The 20,369-nt window shown below is 35.9% G+C and overlaps 2 protein-coding genes across 9 annotated transcripts in view; one reads left to right on the plus strand and one right to left on the minus strand.

Moving 5' to 3' along the window:
• Positions 1-12,489, plus strand: part of LOC308179268 (uncharacterized protein) — a 47,690-nt gene extending 35,201 nt beyond the window's left edge. For 2 of the 4 annotated variants that reach the window (XM_080559185.1, XM_080559184.1), the window contains one exon: positions 3,671-4,050. Coding sequence is in view for 2 of the 4 variants with exons in the window: in XM_080559184.1 (XP_080415310.1) it covers positions 3,671-3,769 (99 nt within the window). In the remaining 2 variants the exon portion in view is untranslated. Of the gene's footprint in view, positions 1-3,670; positions 4,204-5,771 lie in introns of those variants that run through there. The other 2 variants (XR_013940305.1, XM_080559183.1) reach the window with 2 other exon arrangements.
• The window catches only part of LOC308179238 (uncharacterized protein), a 213,420-nt gene that overhangs the window by 151,278 nt on the left and 41,773 nt on the right, over positions 1-20,369 (minus strand). The window lies entirely within an intron of this gene.

A 20,369-nucleotide genomic window follows, 5' to 3' on the forward strand; every position in this document is an offset into this window, starting at 1 on the left:
TGTAGCTCTTCTATATTTTTGAGATACCTTGTAAGGCTTGATAGGAAATGGAGATGTCACTTTAGCAGAAGTCTTATCTATCAAAAGGCAACTATTAACTATCTCATTTATCAATTAGTCAATGTATATAGTCTATTTAGCCTGTAGGACTGTTAGCTCAGGGAAAATGAAGAATGCTCAAGAATTTCAGACTTCTTCTTCACAGGCCCCGTATATTGTTTCCTATAAACAATAGACAACTGCTAAAAACTTCTCATAGGCTAGAAGAGGAAATAAAATAATCTTCTTCCAAACAACTACTTTAACCACGCTTCTCTCCTCTGTGTACCCAACTGATTACTCACAACCTCAGGCACCAGGTAAAAAGTAAAAGCTAAATTCTCACACAATGTGTTTCAGAAAACAATATTTTGCCTTGTCAGACACATTCTCTGATTGTTTCAGTCATGTGAGTCATGACATTTTACACAGATATGTTAGTGCCTTTGGATATTGTATGGGATGCATAGTTCTTAAAAGTGATTTCACAGAATAACTGAGGTTGGAAGGGACCTCTAGAGATCGTCTATCAATCATCTAACAATATCAGCTGCTCTACTTTCCTCCACCACTCCCATACTCTGAGCAGGTTGTTCAGTAATATGTCCAGTCAGGTTATGAATATCTCCAACGATGGAGAGCCTACAATCTTTCTGGGCAACTTCTTCCAGCCATAAATCCCATGCTTCAGTCTGTGCCCATGGCTTATTATCTTTTTACAAGATACCACTGAGAAGAGTATGGCTTTGTCTTCTTTACTTCCTCCCATCAGGTATCTATACACTTGGCTGCCACAGGTTGAATGTAAAGAAGGCTAAGCAAATAATTAAGTATCATGTTAGCAGACTTTCACTTCTCATCCAGAAAGAGTATAGTTGGAAGGAGTAAATACTCAGATCTGTGATCCTCATTATAACAATGTTGGCCATTACTGAAGATTGCCATTTGGCATCAAGAAGATAGTTCTCTCATACACTCTAAAATATCTATAACATGGTGTCAAATTCCCAAACGAAAACAATATCATTATTTTTTGACACAAACCTGTACAAATTAGCTACCTAGAGTAGGCTGACTAATTCTTCCTCATTTGGCTAATACACACATCTCAAAGACACATGTACCATGAGCAGAGCCAAATATTTTTCTAAGATATTAGCAGTAATGTCTTCAGCATAACTGATTTTCAGTTCTTGCATATTTATCCCATATCACTGTTTCCCATACCTCTAAAACTGTTCATTCTCTGGCTGATTTCATAACTGGAGTTGAAAAAACATTAAGCACACTGGTGATACTAGGGAAACCAACACTCCTCACACTCTTTTAGGCAGATATATTTTTTTTCTTGTTTTGATTCCAGTAACCCATTAAAGTGCCCCACCATTAAGAAAAAGGACCTGTTTTTGTGAATTACTGTATCTGCACAGAAATCAGCTTGCTTGTTAAACTCTACCAGGCATAAAATATTTTAGAACGCTTAAGGTATCTCTAAATAAGTACTCAGACAAACCATCAACTTGCTTGACAAATTATCATACAACATGCAGTCTTCTCTGCCTGTTCACTCTTAGTCAGAAACAAAGGGAGGTTACAGTGAGTTCACTTAGTCCACAAAGAAAACAACTTCAACTCAGGCACATTTTTGCTCATGCTACAGCCTAAGAAGTCCCACTTACATTTGCCACAGCTCAGCTGACAGATGATAGCATGTTAACACACTGTCACCTGATCTGGAATCAAATATAATAGGAAGGTATTAGCAGTATTGGATCTTCAGCTGTACAGAAGATACAAGGCTTTCACTGCTGTTCTATTTTTGCGTCATCTGGGATACTGCGTGTCACCCATGATCTCTAATGAGCTACAAGTTAGTAACTAACCAGGTAGCTTAGACTGCCTTCTGCGGCACAGAAGACTAAGGGGCAGCAACACTCATGCAATACACATATACTCATAACTGTACATTGGCTATTTATTGACTGGAGATAAGATAAAACTCCTAAAACATTCACTCTCTGTCTTCCAGTTCCTTTTCCTCCAGACATTCAGTAAAAGTCTTTAAGTAGAGGTTTTATTGAACTGCAGTATCTCTGTGATCTTTCTAGATAACACAATATGTAGTGTTCCCCATGATGAAGAATATTCCATATTATCAAGATGTTGCTAGAACAGCATAAGCTAAAAACCTCATAACAGTTTATTAAAGTGTTTTAAGGTGAGAAAGTTTTTTAGGTTTCAAGTTCATTGAACCAATTATATTAATTTTAAATATTGTTTTACTAATTTGAGGCGATTCTAAAGGTATTAAGGCTCTTAAATTCTGTTTGGCTAAAATTTCACACAGTCGCAAGTTAAAGCTTTTCAATGATCTCGGGATTAGCCTTAGCTTTTAAAGCTCATACAAAGAAAAGTTCTATAGTCCTTTCATCTGAAATCTTATTTTCTTTAGGATTATGAGATAATGCATCTGGAACAACATTCATTCATCCAGGTTTGTGGTTTATCTGAAAGTCAGTCCAAATTCCAGTAATCGCAAATGACATCTGGCTAAACATGCACTTGGGTCAAATTTAGACCTCAGCCACTATAAAGGTCTGTGGTTAGATAGCATGCTAAACTTGACACCTCCCAAACAGAGGAGTACATGCTCAGTATACACCAACAGAAAAAGTTAATCACTTTTTTTTCCTTTTTTTTTTCCCATGTCTCAACATTTTCTTTCAACAGCCTGCAAGATTTATTGTTAAAAGCTTTTGTAGTGTTTGTATAGGATTTTCCATAAGATGTTATGCTAAAAATACTCAAATTTATAGCCGATGCATTCTTGTGTTGTTCAAATCATAAACTGAAATTTCAGAGCTTCAACCAGTGGTTCCAAAAGGCAAAAATTGTACTGTGTAAACTGAACAGGTAATCATTTTTAAAAAGTGGAAAAAACAAACAAACAAAAAAGAACTAGTTTGACAGTAGAGGACATATCAGAAATTCTGCAAGTCCAAATTCAACTAAAATACAAGTTTAGTTTTCACACTGTAACTAAACTGGGGAGCTACAAGTCTGTTTGCATCAGCTGTTTAAGATGAGACTTAGTGACAGGTTGTAGTAGCCTCTTTCGTTCTCCTTCCCCTTTTCTTGTACAGATGAGTATTGGCCTTCTCTCACTATCATTTTCTTTGGTTCTGAATGAGGGAAAAACAGTCATCTTATAGATCCTCCAGGGCCTAGGACTGGTCACTCTTGCTTATATTTTTAAGAGTTCACACAGAAAAAAAATATTTTTCCTGAAAGAGCAAACTCCTTAAATCTCTTCCTACACTTACTACATCTTACATCATTGGACCAAAAGATGGATGGAAACTTAAAGAGGAGTAATTCCAGTCCTGACAGCTATTTAATGATATCTGTTTACTGACTATAAAAATATTCTGTTGAGTAAAGACCATGAGAAATATCAAATGGATGAGCCTGTTCAAAACATAAATGTTAGACTTCCACTGAATACCTATGCTGTTATATGAAGTACCAGTCATGTTTGTTGTGAGTTTTTCTTTCATGTTATTTTTGAAGTATTGTACTGTACTATTTTAAAGCAGCATTAAAGTACAATCCTCGCTGTCCTTCTTCCTAGGCTAATTATACCACTGATTCCACATCTCAGTATTTCAGTTATCACTTCTTCAGTGGCCACGACATACAGATCTATTTTCCATTGGGCTTTGGGCTTTAGAGTCTTAATATTAATTCTGAATACTTTTGCTGGCACAAGATATCACCTATGGCTTTCAATGACTGGGCAAAGTATTGTTTAATTAGAAGCAAGGCATTTCCAAGAAAAAGCTTTTGTATACCAATTTACACCTGAAATCCACCATCTCAAATATTCCAGCTTGTTGCAGTTAGTACAGCAATGAAAAGAAGAATTTATGTTAAAGGAGGCAAGGAAGCCTACAGTAGTAAACTACAGAGTAGTTAAAAAAAAAAAAAAAAACGAAAAAAAAAAGAAAAGAACAGCACATATCACAGGAGAACTACAGTTACCAAAATACTTGCTGCACTGCAAATTGAAGAGGAGAAAAGAGAAAATGACATGGCAAGAAAGAAAAAAAGTTGCAACAAGACCACTATAGGAAGAGTAAAAGAGAAGAGTTAGATAAGAATTTGGTAAGTGTTGTGTTATTGTTATTGTTGTTGTTTTGTTGGTGGTGGTGGTTGCTTGTTTTTGTTTTGTTTTGTTTTGTTTGTTTGTTTGTTTGTTTGTTTTAGTAACATCAGACAAAGCTTGACTTTGGACAACTCTCAATCTATCCTACACTTCTGCCTCTAAAAATGTGCTTTTCTTTTGAATGTATATATTTTCTATTCCTTGTATGCTCTTTACTTATTCCTAATTCTGTTTTTAAGGTGGCCCTTTATGTTAGTACATTTACAGCTATTTCCTACTCCTTCTCTGCAGAGCATTTTTTTAACTGCCTCCTGTCCCTTTGGCTCCAAACTGAAAGTAACATCTACACTGTTGATAGCTTGCCATCGTCTTATAATTACCACCAGCTGTTTGTCCAGCATGCTTTTTTCTAGACCTTTAACTTGCTTGTTCATTTTTCTATTGATCAGATGTGGAAAAGCCTATAATCCCAAATAACTGTACAGTAATTTACTTACAAATGAGATTGCCTTTTGTATGCATATTATTTTCACCTAGCATTTTCTTATTTTCATATAGAGAAGCTTCACATTTGGCATTTTGTTCATTAAGAATTTCTTAAGTGTTTTTCCAGGAGTTGGGCCAGTACCCATTCATAATAGTTTTCAATACATTAATATTTGATAATGCTGCAAATGGAGTTCCATATGGAATAAGACTACCCAGGCAGCGTAACTGAGAACCAGCATTTTTTTTTCTCCCCTAAACCTGTGTTTGAGTTTCTTGTGTTGATAGATGCAAAACAAGCTGATTTCTGAATGAGCCATTTCTAGAAAATTATTAGTCTTTGGAATGAGAGAAAAAAAAATCCAGTCTGCCATATGGGGTGAATGTATAGATATAGATGGGATAGAATATTTTAAACTGAAATGATACAGAGGTATATATCTTTAGCGAGATAAAACTCTCCCCTTTAAAAATCAGTAGCTTACCCAGAGTTAAATACCAGCAATCCAACATTAAGTCTATAAAAACATTCTTCAGCTCAAATTCTCTATCTTTTCTTGTCAGTATGATTAAAAGCTCAGATGTAATGTAACTGATGTCTAAGGAACTTTAATTTTCTTTTGATAAACTGAAAAAAGAAAAAAAAAAACAAAAAACACCACGTTTCTCTAATGTTAATCCAAGGGGTACAATGTTACAATGGACTCCTTGTGATGCACTAAAACCTGTGAAAATCTGTTTTTATCTTCAGAGCCCTTTACTACCAGCCACTACAATACCCAGCCAGATACAAGGGTGCTTGCAGTGGATTAGTCTGGAGCAATTAGCTATTAACACTTGGTAGTTGTTGCTATGGTGGGAAAAGAGGCATATATAATTTCCCATAATGATGACAGTAAAATAGTGATTGGTTCAGAATCAATCCCAGTAGGACAGGGAATATCTGAAAGTAAGTAGGAGAACCTGAGGCCCTGCAAATTAGGGATGACAGCTCCTAAACAGCATGTGGGGGGTGTGAGAGGGTGGAGGCACTGGTATTTGATTTCTGTATTCCACCATATTCACCACTTTTGTCTCACAGTTCTTTCACGATTGCCAGGACAGGTGTGCATGCTGCCTTAAACCTCTGTGCAGAGCAGGGCTGTACTACTGCAATCACTATTATGATGTGAAACAGAGGAATATGAAGTCTATACAGAATGAAGTCTACAGATACGAAGTCTATGGCAGAAATGAAAACTTTTTGTTGCCTTCATGATTCTAAGCCAGCGCTATAATGCAGGGCCACCTTTCTGCCTCTTCTCTAGAAAGAATATCTAAGACATTTCCTGTGACAATGTACATAGCACATGCAACATTCATCTATATTTTCATTTTTTTTCATTGTTTCATCTGATAGTTTATGCCTTGGTTTGTTTAAGAAGAAATTTAACATGACATAAGTTCAGCTCAAAGGAATTTATCATGTCTGTATCATCACTGGAATGAAATGTCTCTCCTATCCCTTGTTTCCATTTTCATTCAAATTGGACGGAAGAAACAGCCCTAGCAGATTCAGCTCGTCAGCTATATTGCTGGTAAAAATCTGTTTGGAAACAGATTCCTCCACATGAATGTGTGTGTGTTAATTAGCCCCTTTTGTGTCAGCCTGTTTCTAAGCCAAGTCTGAAGAGTCATTTGAGGGCACCGAATGTCTGTTCTGAAGAGAGGCTTACATGATTGAGAGTGTCATGACCACTTGAAAAACTTTCTTCAAGGATGAGAACTTTTCTGTTGGCAACATGTTATCAGGAACATCTAGTCCAGCACCATCAAGGATTTTTCTGTTTATTTTAAAAACATGCAGACACTACAACTTTTGGTTGTAGTGATACCGAGAATTGAGGGCAGAAGGAAAAATATCCAGAGAGAGATTGATTTAATGAACAAAGTACATTTCATATTGAATAAGTGCCTGGATTTAAGTGCCACAAGTTTACCTATCACCTCCTGCTTCATCTGTAACACTTTTAAGCACAGACCAAGGCCAAGAAATACAGCTAGAGATTATGAATTTCATACCCTATTAAGAAGACTGGCAATGAACAAATGAGGTGCATTGGTCAACCTCCTACCTGCAGAAAGAATTAAGTCCAAGGGTATCTGCATGATATGTGCCCATTTTTACTAAATGTGTGGACATAAAAACCTTCCCTTCTTGGCTTATCTAGTTGTAGCCAAGGAAGCACAACCTATTCCAAACCACCCTGACTTCATTGGCTCATATAGGGCCCCAATCCTCTGGATGGAACTGGAGTGAGCAAGGAAAAACTAACCCATTTCCTAACTAAACCAGCAAGTTTCTTCATTCCCTTCCCCCACAGCAAGTCTATGAACTCACTCTATTTTTCCCACAACTCTCTTCTCAAAGAGAAACAAGGGTTATTTTTCTCATAACCACCCCAAACTGCATTTCTGAGAGGACACTACTTCCTTCCATTCTCAACAATTTCACAGGCTGCCAGAGGCTGCCCGTCTTCCCAGAAGTCACTCACAAAGTCAACAAGCAGTTTACCCTCTAACTGTTTTGATGTTGGCCTGCCTTCCAGCAATTCTCAATTGGCACATAGTCTCCTGCAGACTATAATCAGCTTGGCACAGGTTAAAACAGCCATGCCAGGGCTACGGCCAGAACGAGTAGAGTCAACTGCTGTGTTGCAGTTACAGTTTGTCTTGTTAGAGTTTCAGCAGCACACTCAAGACCAAATTCTCTGACTGCCCACATTGTCTGGCACTTTGAATCTCCTTTATGTCAAACTGAGAGCATTGCACTCTTAATGGGAAGAAATAAATCTTAAGAGAGCTGTCCTCCAGCATACTCTGAGTTCCTTACACAGCTAAAATGTTCTGCTCTCCAGCCACACACCCCATTATTCCAAAAGCATCAAATCACAATGGCTCCTGTTACAATCTCGTATCAGACTGCCTAACACCCATGCCTCTACACAAGATACAGCCCTTCAGAAACCCTGCTGAACAGACCAAACTCATAAGGCAGGCATTTATCCTTTGGACACAACACATTCACAACAGGGAGAAGGGCATAATCAGGTCCTCAGAGATAAGTATGAGGAAGTGGACTTCATCACTCCCTGGGAGGAGAAATGTAATGAGGAGGATACCAAAGTCTCCTATCCTGAGGATCCCTTTGCAGATAATGACAGTGGAACATCACTCCTATCTATATGGCCACAGTCCCCTTCCCACTAAGCCACAAGGGCAGTCTTGGCAGATAAGATCACCATTCAGAAAAAGTAAATAATCAGCACAGACTGTTAATATGATTAAGCACACAGCTGCACCCATCCAGTCAGCTGACCTGTTTGCTGTAGTTCTATATATAAAAAAATGGGGAGTCCAGGCAAGTGATTTTACCCACCTGACCAAGAAGAGCGTACAGAGGAAGCATCCAGAACATCCTCAACACTGAACAGTAAAGTGACTGCTAGGTACAGGTTTCCCAAAGGGTGACTGACAGACATGGAGAAGGAGCGTTTTCTTGACTCCTGAGTTTGTTGTTGTTTTTTGCTTGTTTGTTTTTTCATTTGTTGTTTTGTTGTTGTTGTTGTCGTAAGGCAGGACGTTATTTGCAGTAGGATATAGAAACCATAATGTTGGGCATTTTTTAGTGAATACACAGTGGAGAAGTCAACAATCTGTATAATTGAGAAGTCACTCACTCTTTATCCATTGTTCTTCCAGAAGCACATGTTGCTCTTAGGGGACAACTTTTTTTTTGTTTTTCTTACATGCTTTGAAAAACCTTATCATTATCTGACCCATATTCAAATTTTCTGTTTTTCCCTGATCAACTGACAAAAACTCATTAACACTGTGAAACCATCCAAACAAAGTAGCCCTTAAAGGGCACTGTTTTCATAAAAAGTTCAATATCTAATCTGAATGAAATTAATATGGATAGCCTTTTCATGTAGATTCTGACTGTATTGGCCATAAACATCTTCTGGTTATTGGTAGTTTTGTAGTTTTACAACAGAGAAAAAAAAGACCTGTCATTAGATCTGTCATGCAGGGTTCACTACTTTTTAAGCCTCCCTCTCTTCGTGTAAATCTAATACAATCTGCTTAAGTTGGAAAGCAGAAATAACTTTTACACTTAACTACAAAACCTGTTTTTGCTGTTTATGAAGAGAATCTATTATTTCGTTCTAATGACCAATATATGTTGATAAAGACGCTAAACTTCCCTTACTTTGCAAGAGCAGTGTCTACCAAGATCAGATCTTCACTGGGTTGGAATAAAGTGTGGCAGTCCATGCTCTCCTGACAGGCTTTTTCAAGAACGCCATAGTTCTGAATGATCCTTATAGCTCTCTCCACGTGGCCAATCCACCTGCTTCATAGGCAGTGCCTTTGTGCTTTAAGTGAACCAGAGGAAAACTCAACAGAATGAGGGCAGCCATTCCATGTAGCTAAATTCCTTGCAGTCTCAGTGTATAATATTACAAAGGATGCTCACAATGAATGCCCAGAATGACCAAAACACAGTTGGGCAGAACTGAGTAAATGCTGTTACCCAGTTACCCAGATATGATCTTGGTGCAGCAAAGACAAGTTGAGACTAGAATGGGCACCAGCCATAGGGACACAGTACTCAAGATCCAGTGACCATACATGCAGAAGGCAGAATGGTGTTTCTTTGTCTCTGGGCAGTAGGTTCACCTCCTTCCCTGGAGCATCCTGCTTCCTCCCTCGCTCCTTTCCTATCATGCAGTCACAGAAAAAATCAATGACAATGTTGAAGGGAAGCACTGAGAAGGCTCCCTAATGAAAGGCAGCATGACGGACCATAGAGAGTGATATAGAGCAAAGAAGAGAGCAAGTATCCTTACAAGAGATGTTACAAGAGACTGCATCCCAAGGACATCCTGTGAACTTGAATGACTGAGAATCATGTGATAGCCACTGCAGCCTTGTACATGTCCCCTCCCTGAGCTATCCTTACTGGGGAGATTCTCTGGAACATTTTAAAGGAGCTACATAACTGTAGAAATCTAGGATACATTAATAACTTTCTTCATTTTTTGACCTTGCTTTAGTGCAGGAGAGCTTCTGGGCCATCATAACTTTTCCTAGACCATGAAGGGAGATAAAGTCCAAGAAAAAGTTATTTCCACTGACCTATTGTATTGATTGAAAATATTTCCCAGCTACTACTATAACACATGCATATATATACAAATATAAATCAAGTTTCACCATCTTGCAATATCTTGATTTCTTTCCTGAAGTTATAACCAATGTGTATTTATTTAACATTTTGAACAAGCTGGGACATGTCTATCTAACGTAAGTCTAGTAAAACGTACCCATGTTGGCAGTGAGGCACTGAATATTAAGTTTCTCTTGGAGAAACCTCTTAAATATAAGCAACTAATAAATATTTTTTGCTGTTGTTGTTAATATAAGTCACTTAATTTTATGCTTTATCAAAAATCAGTATGTGATGGTACACTTGAATCTGTGTGTGGCTTGCTTTCTTTTTTTCTTTTTATACTTTTGGTATTAACTCAATTTCAGAGTTCCTACAAATTTACTGTAAAGGATCTGTTTGACAATGAGAGAATAAGTTGCCAGCCATGCCAATTATAGTGATTTTGTGGTGTGGGACTGTAGGCCACTGGGAACTAAAGACCCGTGCCAGAAAAAAAGAAAATGCTTTTCTAGGCATCTCTGTTTCTTTCACAATTCTATTCACTTATTCAACTCGAGCTATGGCTTACTAGTATGTTATCTAAAGAAAGAGATTAGGTTTACATTAGGACTTTTTGAGTAGCTGATATTAAACAGGGACACAGAAGAAATTCTTTTTCTTTTTCTTGTTCTTTTTTAATCTTTTTTTTTTTCTTCCCCTTAGGAAAGTAGCATCTGGAACAAATAGAGTCTTTAACTGATTATCATTAACACAATTGTGTTGTGTTCTCAAAAAGCTATTAAAAAGTGTTAACATGGTTACATCATGAACTTCAGCTGGTTCTTATAACACATGAATCAACTCATACCAGAAATGTTCACATCGTGTATATTTAAGATACTGTATTTTAAAACATGATCTTGAGAATATTTTCATTAAATTTAAGATGATTTACCAATTCCTGCAGTTAATTTGAGGATAGATTTAGTTCCCCTTATCACACCAAACAGTATTTAAGCATATATGTAAACATATTTAAAGGTCCGTAGATAGTAAGCCACGAATCAGCTTGGAAGAAGACAAAAGCTTTTCTTTTTCTTTTTTTTTTTTTAATTTTAATTAAAAAAATAATTCTGTTGTTCCTATTATTCAAACACTGCCTTTAAAAGGGTATCATACATGATTAAAATTAAAAACAGACTACATCAATTTTAAAATAAATTAATAAATAATCATAATCAGTATGTGTCTTGAAGGTTCTATAAGAATGTTAAAAATGTCTCCTTGTCTAAAGCCCCAGTGGAAAGTGACCGCTGTTTTTACTATGCACAGCATGGTGTATCACTACAATACAGGAAGGAAAGAAAAACACAGCCATCTGTAACTGCAGGGATAAAATCAGGGACCTAGGATCTATCATTAACATCTGTTACAAACCTGCTTTTTTGCCACCAGTGTATCCCTACACACCTTTATGGAGAATAACTGTATCAGCTAAACCATTTCTTTCAGCAAACAGATATTCTTAGCAGAACATCCCAGGTAAATCATGAAAACACCTCAGTTAGTTCATCATATATAGTGATATTATAGCCAAAGGCCATGTGGCTGCTGAACTCCAAAAGGATTTTATGTGTTTGGAGTGATGACTTCTCAACCCACCCGACAGCCACAAAAATCCAGTAGTAGTTGGCAAGTACAAGTAGTTAGTACACAGTGCATCTGGATCACTTCAAATCTTTTAACATACAAGGTCGTGTAATGCGTGCCTCAGTCAATTGGAAGGCTGAGCCATATGAAAATACATGAAGCTGTTTCCCAGACAATGTTTAGTCAGTGAGGTTCCTGTGACTACACATGGACAGTGAAACTGAGAAGCACATCTAAGCTCCCAAGTTCAGATGCACATCTTGTACACATCCTGAGTCTTTAGTCAAGAACTGAGTATGTACTCTTCCTTGCTGTGGTTTCCAAAGAAAGGCAGTGCCCAGGTTGCCTGCTCTGTGAAGTGTAGGCATAGCCTCCAGAACCAGCATCACTGGTTAGTATGGCACTGGCCACAGGCCAGTTTTCCACAGGCTATTTTTCATATCTTTGGGCACCACATGCCATGTGCAGTGATGGAGAAGCAATAATAATTGTACTAAATGGTAATTTTGTGGCAGGGAGAACGAAGCATGAGCAAAAGGAGTGTGTTTCATTCTCAAAGCCCAAGAAATGACATCTTTGCTGTTCAGATGGATGTTTTGCAAGACTGGAAAGTGGTCTGGGCAATGCCAAACATGTGGCTGTTCATATTGCCTTGATTCCAGCCTCTTATTAATCTGTAATTACATGACCACATAGTATTTCCCCCAGAGAAATCCTCTCTTCTTCAGGGAAGAAACTGAATGTACAGTGGGGGCTGATTAAACGGCTCAGGTGCAACAGTAGATTTTATTTTTTTTTTCATATGATGCACTTGATTTTTCAACAGTAAAATCCCTCTTTTTAACTTAGAGGGTAAAGGATGTAATTTTTATATAGTAGCAATGTTATTGATTTGTTATTTGTTGTTGATGGAAGAAATACTGGCAAAACAAACAAATCTTGTTCCACATGTATCAGTAAAAAATTGAACATGATGTTTTACATTGAACATAGTGCTTTACATGTATTACAATGTGAATAGATTCAAATGTATCAATTGCAACAAAAAGTAGACAGAAAAGCATCTAATCTTTTGTTGCCATATAAACAATATATGTTTATAGAATAAGAACAGCAGAAAATAAAAATGATCAGTGAAGATTAGAATATAAGAAACAGAAACTTAACAAGCCTATGAGAGCACTGTAATCTTCTGCAAAAAGGACTGAAAGATAAATTTTAAACTACACAAAAGCAACGTATTCTAAGACAGTATGTTTCAATCTTGCTATAATGCCCAAGGTTCATTGATTAGCATATTCAGTGTTAGTGCTGTAATACTATACAAAAATATTCCAAGCTTACACGACACAAAACTTCAAACAAACTTCACTGTGCCTGTTAAAATTCGCTTAAGTTTTGACAGGTTAATTTTGTACCTGCAGTCTTTATGCCAGCTTACGTAACAATTGCTGGCACCCCTCTAATGCTATGAAGAATAAAATACCATGGCTTCTTCCACACCCAGCGCAAACCAAATCAACACTGAATCTGCTCTGCCTTGTTCAGCTAAAATGTGATCTTAGGTCCACAGCTGATGTGGCTCAGACTTGTATTTCTAAATGACCCACTAGCATATATATCTGGTGTTATAGAAACATAGCCTAACCACTTCACATGTAAAGAAAAGCAGAAAATATTAGAGAATTCATAAATTTAGAACTGACAGATCATCAGCAGTGTTTGTCACCAGCACTAGATAGGACTCTCTGCTGTTGCAATGTCTACTTATATCGTCAGAGTTTGCTTTATTGGGCTTGGTAAAAATCTGAAGCATTCGCCAAATGACAGAGAACTATAAAAAAACCCACAAACAGTACAAAGTATAGGTAGACAGAATGCTTATATGTATATTTTCCTTTCTGTCAAGAAACAAAATAATAGAAATAGAAATACAAAAATAAAGTGAAAACTTATTGATTTAAACATCAGGTAAAGATTTTCGTTCCAATGATAAAATCTGCTACTCAGACTGCTACACTTTTCAACTCTTAAAGGAGTTAATTCCAAACACTGATATTTGGAAGCCTCTCAAAATTGCACCAATATTAAGTACTTTATTATAATGATGTTGTTGCCCATAAAAAGAAAGATTCTAAACAGCAACACTTCTTTATAGAAACAATAGTAATCTTTGATCTATAAAATGTCCTATGTAACAAAATGGCATGCAAGAAAAATAAGGATTGAAGATGTGATAGCTGTAAAATGAAAGTAGAGAAAAATAAAAGCCCTGTTTAAATAGATAACAGATATAGATAAGTAAATAGATAAGTGTACTCCCTCTCTCAATCTTTCCTGAAAAAAAAAACAAACACAACTGAAATACTAACAATGAAGTCAGTTCGCTTATGAGTCTTGTTTATCTCCAACATCTAAACTTCTATCCCATGATACTTCTTACAGAGCTTGCCTGTCTTTAACAATGATAACGCTTGTTTTCTTACTTTTTTTGCGTGTTTTTGGATGTGACAAAACATTTTGGATTTGTGACTTTTTTATTTTTTAAAAAGATCTATCAGATATTCCACATAACACTGAAGGAAAATAGGTTAAATAGTTTTGGAAAGGTTAAGTAAGATTCAAATAAATCTTGCCAGTCTTAAATGGTAACCACTTATTAGCAACAAAAGAAGCCAACCAATGCTGCAGGTGTTCATTACCACTAGAAAGCAATCTAAGAGGCAGTAGCCTCTTTGCCAGATGTTTTTTTTGTTTTTTTTTTTTTTCTTCTCCTGTACAGCATGGCTCAACCCATAATCAGGTTCAGGAACTGAAAACAAAGTTTCTTACCAATGAGGAAACTATTCTATAAATCAGACGTGTGGACTAAAGTTTATTTACTAAATTGCTGCCTATACCTGACAAGGAATAACGTAGTGTTAGTATCATATAATGAACAACAAATTATTTCAGAAAAATGTTGTCAAATAAGGTCTTTGACAAGAACACTTGTGAAGAGTGTAAAAGGAAAAATAATAAAATAAGTAAAAGGAAGCATCTGTTGGGAATTCTTCCAGCTGTGCTTAACACTTTTGGAAGATGACAGAGACATAGTACGCGCAGGGCTACGCAGTAACTTTCACTTCCTATAAATATACAGAGGTGTTGTTCTGGCCACCATGATGTTTTTCAAAAAATTCATAGCATGGTTTGCTCTGTTTTCCATCTACAAGCTTCAAAGCACATCACAAAGCATTTCAGAACTGCTGATCCTATTTTACAGATGGGAAAATAGAGAACCGATTGGAGTGATGGCTCAAGTGGCTTAAGGTAATACAGTAATGCAGGGGTACAAATGATAATATGAGCCAAGTTCAACACGGTCATATTTAAGATCTATTAGATATCAAAGAAGCATTTTCATTTGTTTTAATGCATTCTTGTGCAGGATGCACTGAAATCTGAAACCACAGACAAAAATGGTCTCAATGGCCTAAGCAACCATCACTATTCAGAAAACCTAAAAGCATAATCAATGACAAAATAGTGAATCAAAGCTGATGAATATAAAGGGGTGAAAAATACATTACACTTACTAAATGGTTATTGTTCAGAACCATAAAATCCATGCATGAGTTAAGGTAGATGCGCTCCTTCTATTTTGCTAAATGCAAAGCCTAATTCTGCTACAGTCCAACATACTCTGTATTTTAGAAATTATTTGGAAAGAGGGAAAGGAATTGTGATTTGGTCGTTTGATGAGAAAATACTGCTTACAATGCAGTAACAGTTGCAGAGAGAGTCAGTATATGCTATGGCTACCATATAGATTGAAGTCAAAGCTTTAAATGGCACTGGTTAGCTCTTTATTACAGTGAAGCACACATCAATAAGAATCAACATAGCTTTTATTTGTGGCAATTTTAACATTATGTGGGTTCTTTCTTACAGTCATCAGAATTTCAGCAATTTTAGTAGCTCAGTAGTTAAATAAATTATTCAGTAGTTTCTTAATGAAAGCCCCGTTGATCAAAATCTAAAAGTTATAATTAGGTGAAGTTATTTATGAGTTTCTGTTAATTTTTCATTAGCTCTTAGTGTTTTGATAAAAATAAACCTGAGTATCATTGTAGCTAATAGGTCAAATTAGAGGTGACCGATGGATCTTTATTTTCTATTTGAAGAAAAAAAAAAAAGAAAAGAAAAATGTCAATAAGGGGGCTTAGTCTTTGAAGATGCAGAACATACTGGCTTCAGTCCACAAAACACTGTATAAATTTTATGAGATAAGCCACTTGTGTGTAGTAAATCATGGGAGTGAAGAGAACTGAACACAGAAGAAAGAGTCTTAAGCAATGCACTAAAAGCCAGAATAAATGTAAATTAAATAAATTAAAAATGGACTAAGTGACTGTTTCTTTTTGTTTAGAGACATCTTATTTCATCTCTAAGTGGTGTTTGCTTGCAAGAAAGGTATAGACGTAAAGTATTCCTTATTGTTACTTATGAAAGATCTCTTCAGGTCAAGATAAAACGTATGGGTATTTTTGCCATGTTCTCATACCATCTGACATGTAGGGAAATATGCAACCTACCTGTGATAAAATTTACAATATTCAGTTTGTTCTCTTTTACAGTCCTTTCTGAAGCAGGAAAAGAAAAATCAAAAAACATCACACACAGACATTAGAAGTCACATGCATATTTAACACCATTAAATATATCTGCTAGGCTATATTTTATAAAAATGTATGATCAACAGATGCACCCTTGTGATGACTCAGGAAAAACAAGTATGTCTTCACAGTTCATCTAAATGTGGAGGTAAAAGTTTAGGAAATGAAAGAAATATCTAAGGCCATGCATTTTTCTCTGGGTGTCAGAGTCATATAAGTGGCAATGCAAATCATCCTTCATCTACCAGGAAGCCACACACACACACACACACACACACATCCCAGGCTATCGTAATTCTCACTTGTTTTGCCTTCTTTCTCTCTATGCAAGCATAGTGCTTATGCAGTCATATTTCTCAATTTTCTTTCTTTGTTAAAGCTTTTTGCTTCTTTTAGAAATAAAAAGAAAAAAAAGCAACTATTTGGAGCAAAGATGATCTATTCAGCGCTTAACATTGGGAAAGGGAGAGCCAGAATACAGACAGCTGAAACTGGGAATTTCCAGTTTAATGGAAAATTCTGGTATTCTGGTTATTCTGAATCAGAACAAACTATTTCAAAATTTCCCACAAAACAGAAATTAAAAAAAAAATGCTTTCAAAAATGTTGAAACACATTTTGTTTGGGCTTTCTAGTTTTGTTTATTTTACATTAATTTTCATATTTTGTATTTTTGTTTTGCCAGTCATAGCTACACATCATCTCATGCCACTTAGTAATAATAAATGTTACTTCCATAATGTATACTATTTTTTAAATATAAGTATTCAAATTGTGCAAACAATATACGTAATAGTTGATGTATATTTCCTTTAGGTAGGAAAATAAGATCAATATTTGGCTTTGAACTAATTTTAGAAGCAACTATTACTAAATCCTAGGGGAAAAAAAATACTAATACAAGGATAGTCAAAATAGCTGCCATTATAATTTATATGATAAATTAAAATTATCATAGTACTCAATATTTCAGTTCACAGATGACCCATGTGTTAATTTTGACTGTTCTTTACACCAATTGTTTCTGCTATTACTCATAAGTAGTAACTCATAAACAGAAATTCTGGACTCACACATCCATCTTCCTCTTTAAACACGTTTTTCTTGATCTATGAATATAAAAGGTTTCAATTTACTTGATCCTCATTTAATCATGAAATTTCCACATTCCCTGTTTTGCCCTAAAGAGAAAATGCTTTTCAAGGTACTGCTCTTCTCCTTAGTCTGCCTTCAATACTGCCAATGTAATGATGGCTCAAATTGCACACCTTCATTCTGCCCATCAAATTTGTACCTTGCTTTTCATGTAGTGGTGATGCTACTTAGGCTACCAGGAGAAAAAGCTGGTGGTTTTTTTTGTTTGTTTTGTTTTGTTTTTTAATACAATTATTTAGCTCAAATGAATTACTAAAATAATTCATTTCTTGATTTCCTATTTTCTTTTAACTGGGTGAAAGGAATTTTCCAACGTATACCTGGCTTATCACTAACTTCAATGCAACATATTCATAAAATACTCACTTTTACCCCTTTCTCCAGAGTTGTTTCCTAGAAAAGAAAGCTAAACTTCTCCAATAGCAAACACATAATATTTTACAAATAACTCACTAGAGACTGTAAGAGCTAAACAATCATTTGTGTGTTTCAGGAAATAATACTAACATTGTAAATAACATTTTATCTTATCCAAAAGCAAGCAAGATGATTTATGAAGCAAATAAAAAGAGACAGCTCCAAACCAAAAGGCCTTAAGTTGGAGGCTAAGCAAAGAATAAGGAAACTACATTCAGATCATGCCGAAATTCCGTGAAATTTACATTCTCCACTTTAAAACCTCTTCAGAAATGGATCACAAAAATAGTAAATGACAAAAGACATAGTATCTCTATGAAGAAGCCAAAGGTAATACTCAGGCCAAAGACTGCACTTACAAGAATCCCAGATCAGCATGCCAAAATAAGGCCGCCTTGTGGGGTTCATTTACCTAAACACAGGTGCTGAAGGCCATCTGAGATGACCCAAAGTATCCAAGAAATCTACACAGGATCAGCAGATATGACACAGAGACCTCAGGGAAATACATATCCCTCTGTAATGGAAGCTGCAAGACATGCAGGATATCCCACAGCACTAAAAATGACACTAAATGCCTAGATTTAGGCAAATATTGCCTTTAATGCCTAGCATCATGATTGGGACCTCAACAAGTTAAACATATATATATATAAATATATAACAAACACAGTTTCCATTAGCCCGGTGAACTGAATTCAGTAGCCAGTCGGTAGGCTAAGGGAAGACTGATAAGACATCATTCCTTCACAAGGGTCTTCTGCCTTTAGGGAGGAACAGGGGACACATTACCATGGCATTCAATATGGATCAAAAACCTCTTCACTGTATCTCATTGCATTTGTGTCTGTTCTGCGCAGGATGAATGCTTTTAAAACAACATAATAAAAGATGATATTGTCACTGCTATTTTCATATAATAAAGAACATCCGTTCACCAACCACTGTGCTAATTGTCTTCTTTCATCTTGTCTTCCACCATGCTCTTAGCCCTAAAAAGGTGGTGTCTACTCTATCTTAGTTCCAGAAGAATTATAATACCAATATAATAACAGATAACAAATAACTGGATATAGGTAACATTGATCCAATACAGGAAAGTGCAAGAGGATGTCATGCTGGTTGCCTTACCATAGTTTGGATTTTTCAGGCATTGTGGCAATGTTCCTACCTTTTAAGGAAGAATTTTAAAAGGCATAATGTATTAATTCAGGTAATTGATTAATTACAGTTTTGTTAGCTGTCTTGTATAAAACAGAGTTCTCCATGGAAAGACTAACAAATGAGCATTACAGAGTTACAGCATATTAATGAAATCATAGGAGTATTAAAGTGCAAAAGATGAGAATCAGAACATATAAACTCCTAAATATCTGATTATCTCACATACATATTTCATAAATCTTTATGGATATTACATTGCTCCGGGCTATAGTTAAGAAGCCAAACAAAGATATCCCTGCTAGTGTCTTTTGATATCAAATAACTATACTCGTTTCTTTTTTTTTTTTTTTTTTGGTGAGCTGATTATATTTTGTGAGCATTTTTATGATTACTGCACATTTTGTAGCTTACAGGTATAACTGCACTCAGTCACTAAGTAGTAAATCGTGCTTTACTTATTCTAAATTGTTTATAATTCAAAAGCTATTATATTTAAAAAAGAAGAAATTAAAAAATTTCCAGTAGTTAGTAGACTTCTATACCGACCATGATACTACAATCAGAAGAGAAGCTATATTTTAGGAAAGTAGTGATCCTCAGATAAATATGTCCTGAGGAATGTTTTATTCTCTAGAAAATAAATAAATAAATAAATAAATAAATAAAAATGAAATGGCCTGTGAAGAAAAGCACTGCACTGACTATGTAAAAAATTACTACCAAAAACCTCTCTTGAATGTATTCTCTTTTCCCATCTTTTCACAGTATCACTTTAAAACAACAACTAATTGACAAAAGTGAAGTGCTTTGGAAAGTGAGATTGGATGGCTAGAATGAGGGTATAGAGTTCAGAATGGCTCCATGGAAAGAAAGAGGATCAGCAGTTATGTAGAGACACCACGATTCTTTGGCTACCATGAAAGCCAAAAGTTCCATCTTCTACTGCGTGCTGCTGTCATGACCAAGACAGGCGTAGTAAAACCCGGGAGAAAAAAAAAAAAAAAAAAAGGCAGTGAAATGAGGGTTTGAAGATCAGGCAGTGGGGAACTGATAAATGTGTGGATTCCTTCTGTTATTTCAGAAGAAAAAGCAAGAAGAATTACATGCACCCCTCTGCAGTATGTACTTCCCACATTCTCCTATAGGCTGGTGAAATAAACGATACATGTGCTGTGAGTTACATTGGGTACCCTCAAGGTACGTGTAGAACATGTGTAGAGTTCAATGAACTCTGAAATGCAGAGGAAAAAATAAAATATAACAAGATATTAAAACAGAGTGCCTGCAGTACAAATGTGTGTTAGAATACTTGAAATTGTAGTTGGTATTACCTCAGCTAAAACTTACCTCAAAGCCCCCAGTGATTCTACCATTATACTACATTAGAGTAAACCCCTTCCAAAGAGCAATCAGCTTAGCTAACCATACACAGCTTAAAACT

The sequence above is a fragment of the Anser brachyrhynchus genome, assembly GCF_964034855.1.
Source record: "Anser brachyrhynchus genome assembly, chromosome: 1".
Classification (NCBI taxonomy): Eukaryota; Metazoa; Chordata; class Aves; order Anseriformes; family Anatidae; genus Anser; species Anser brachyrhynchus.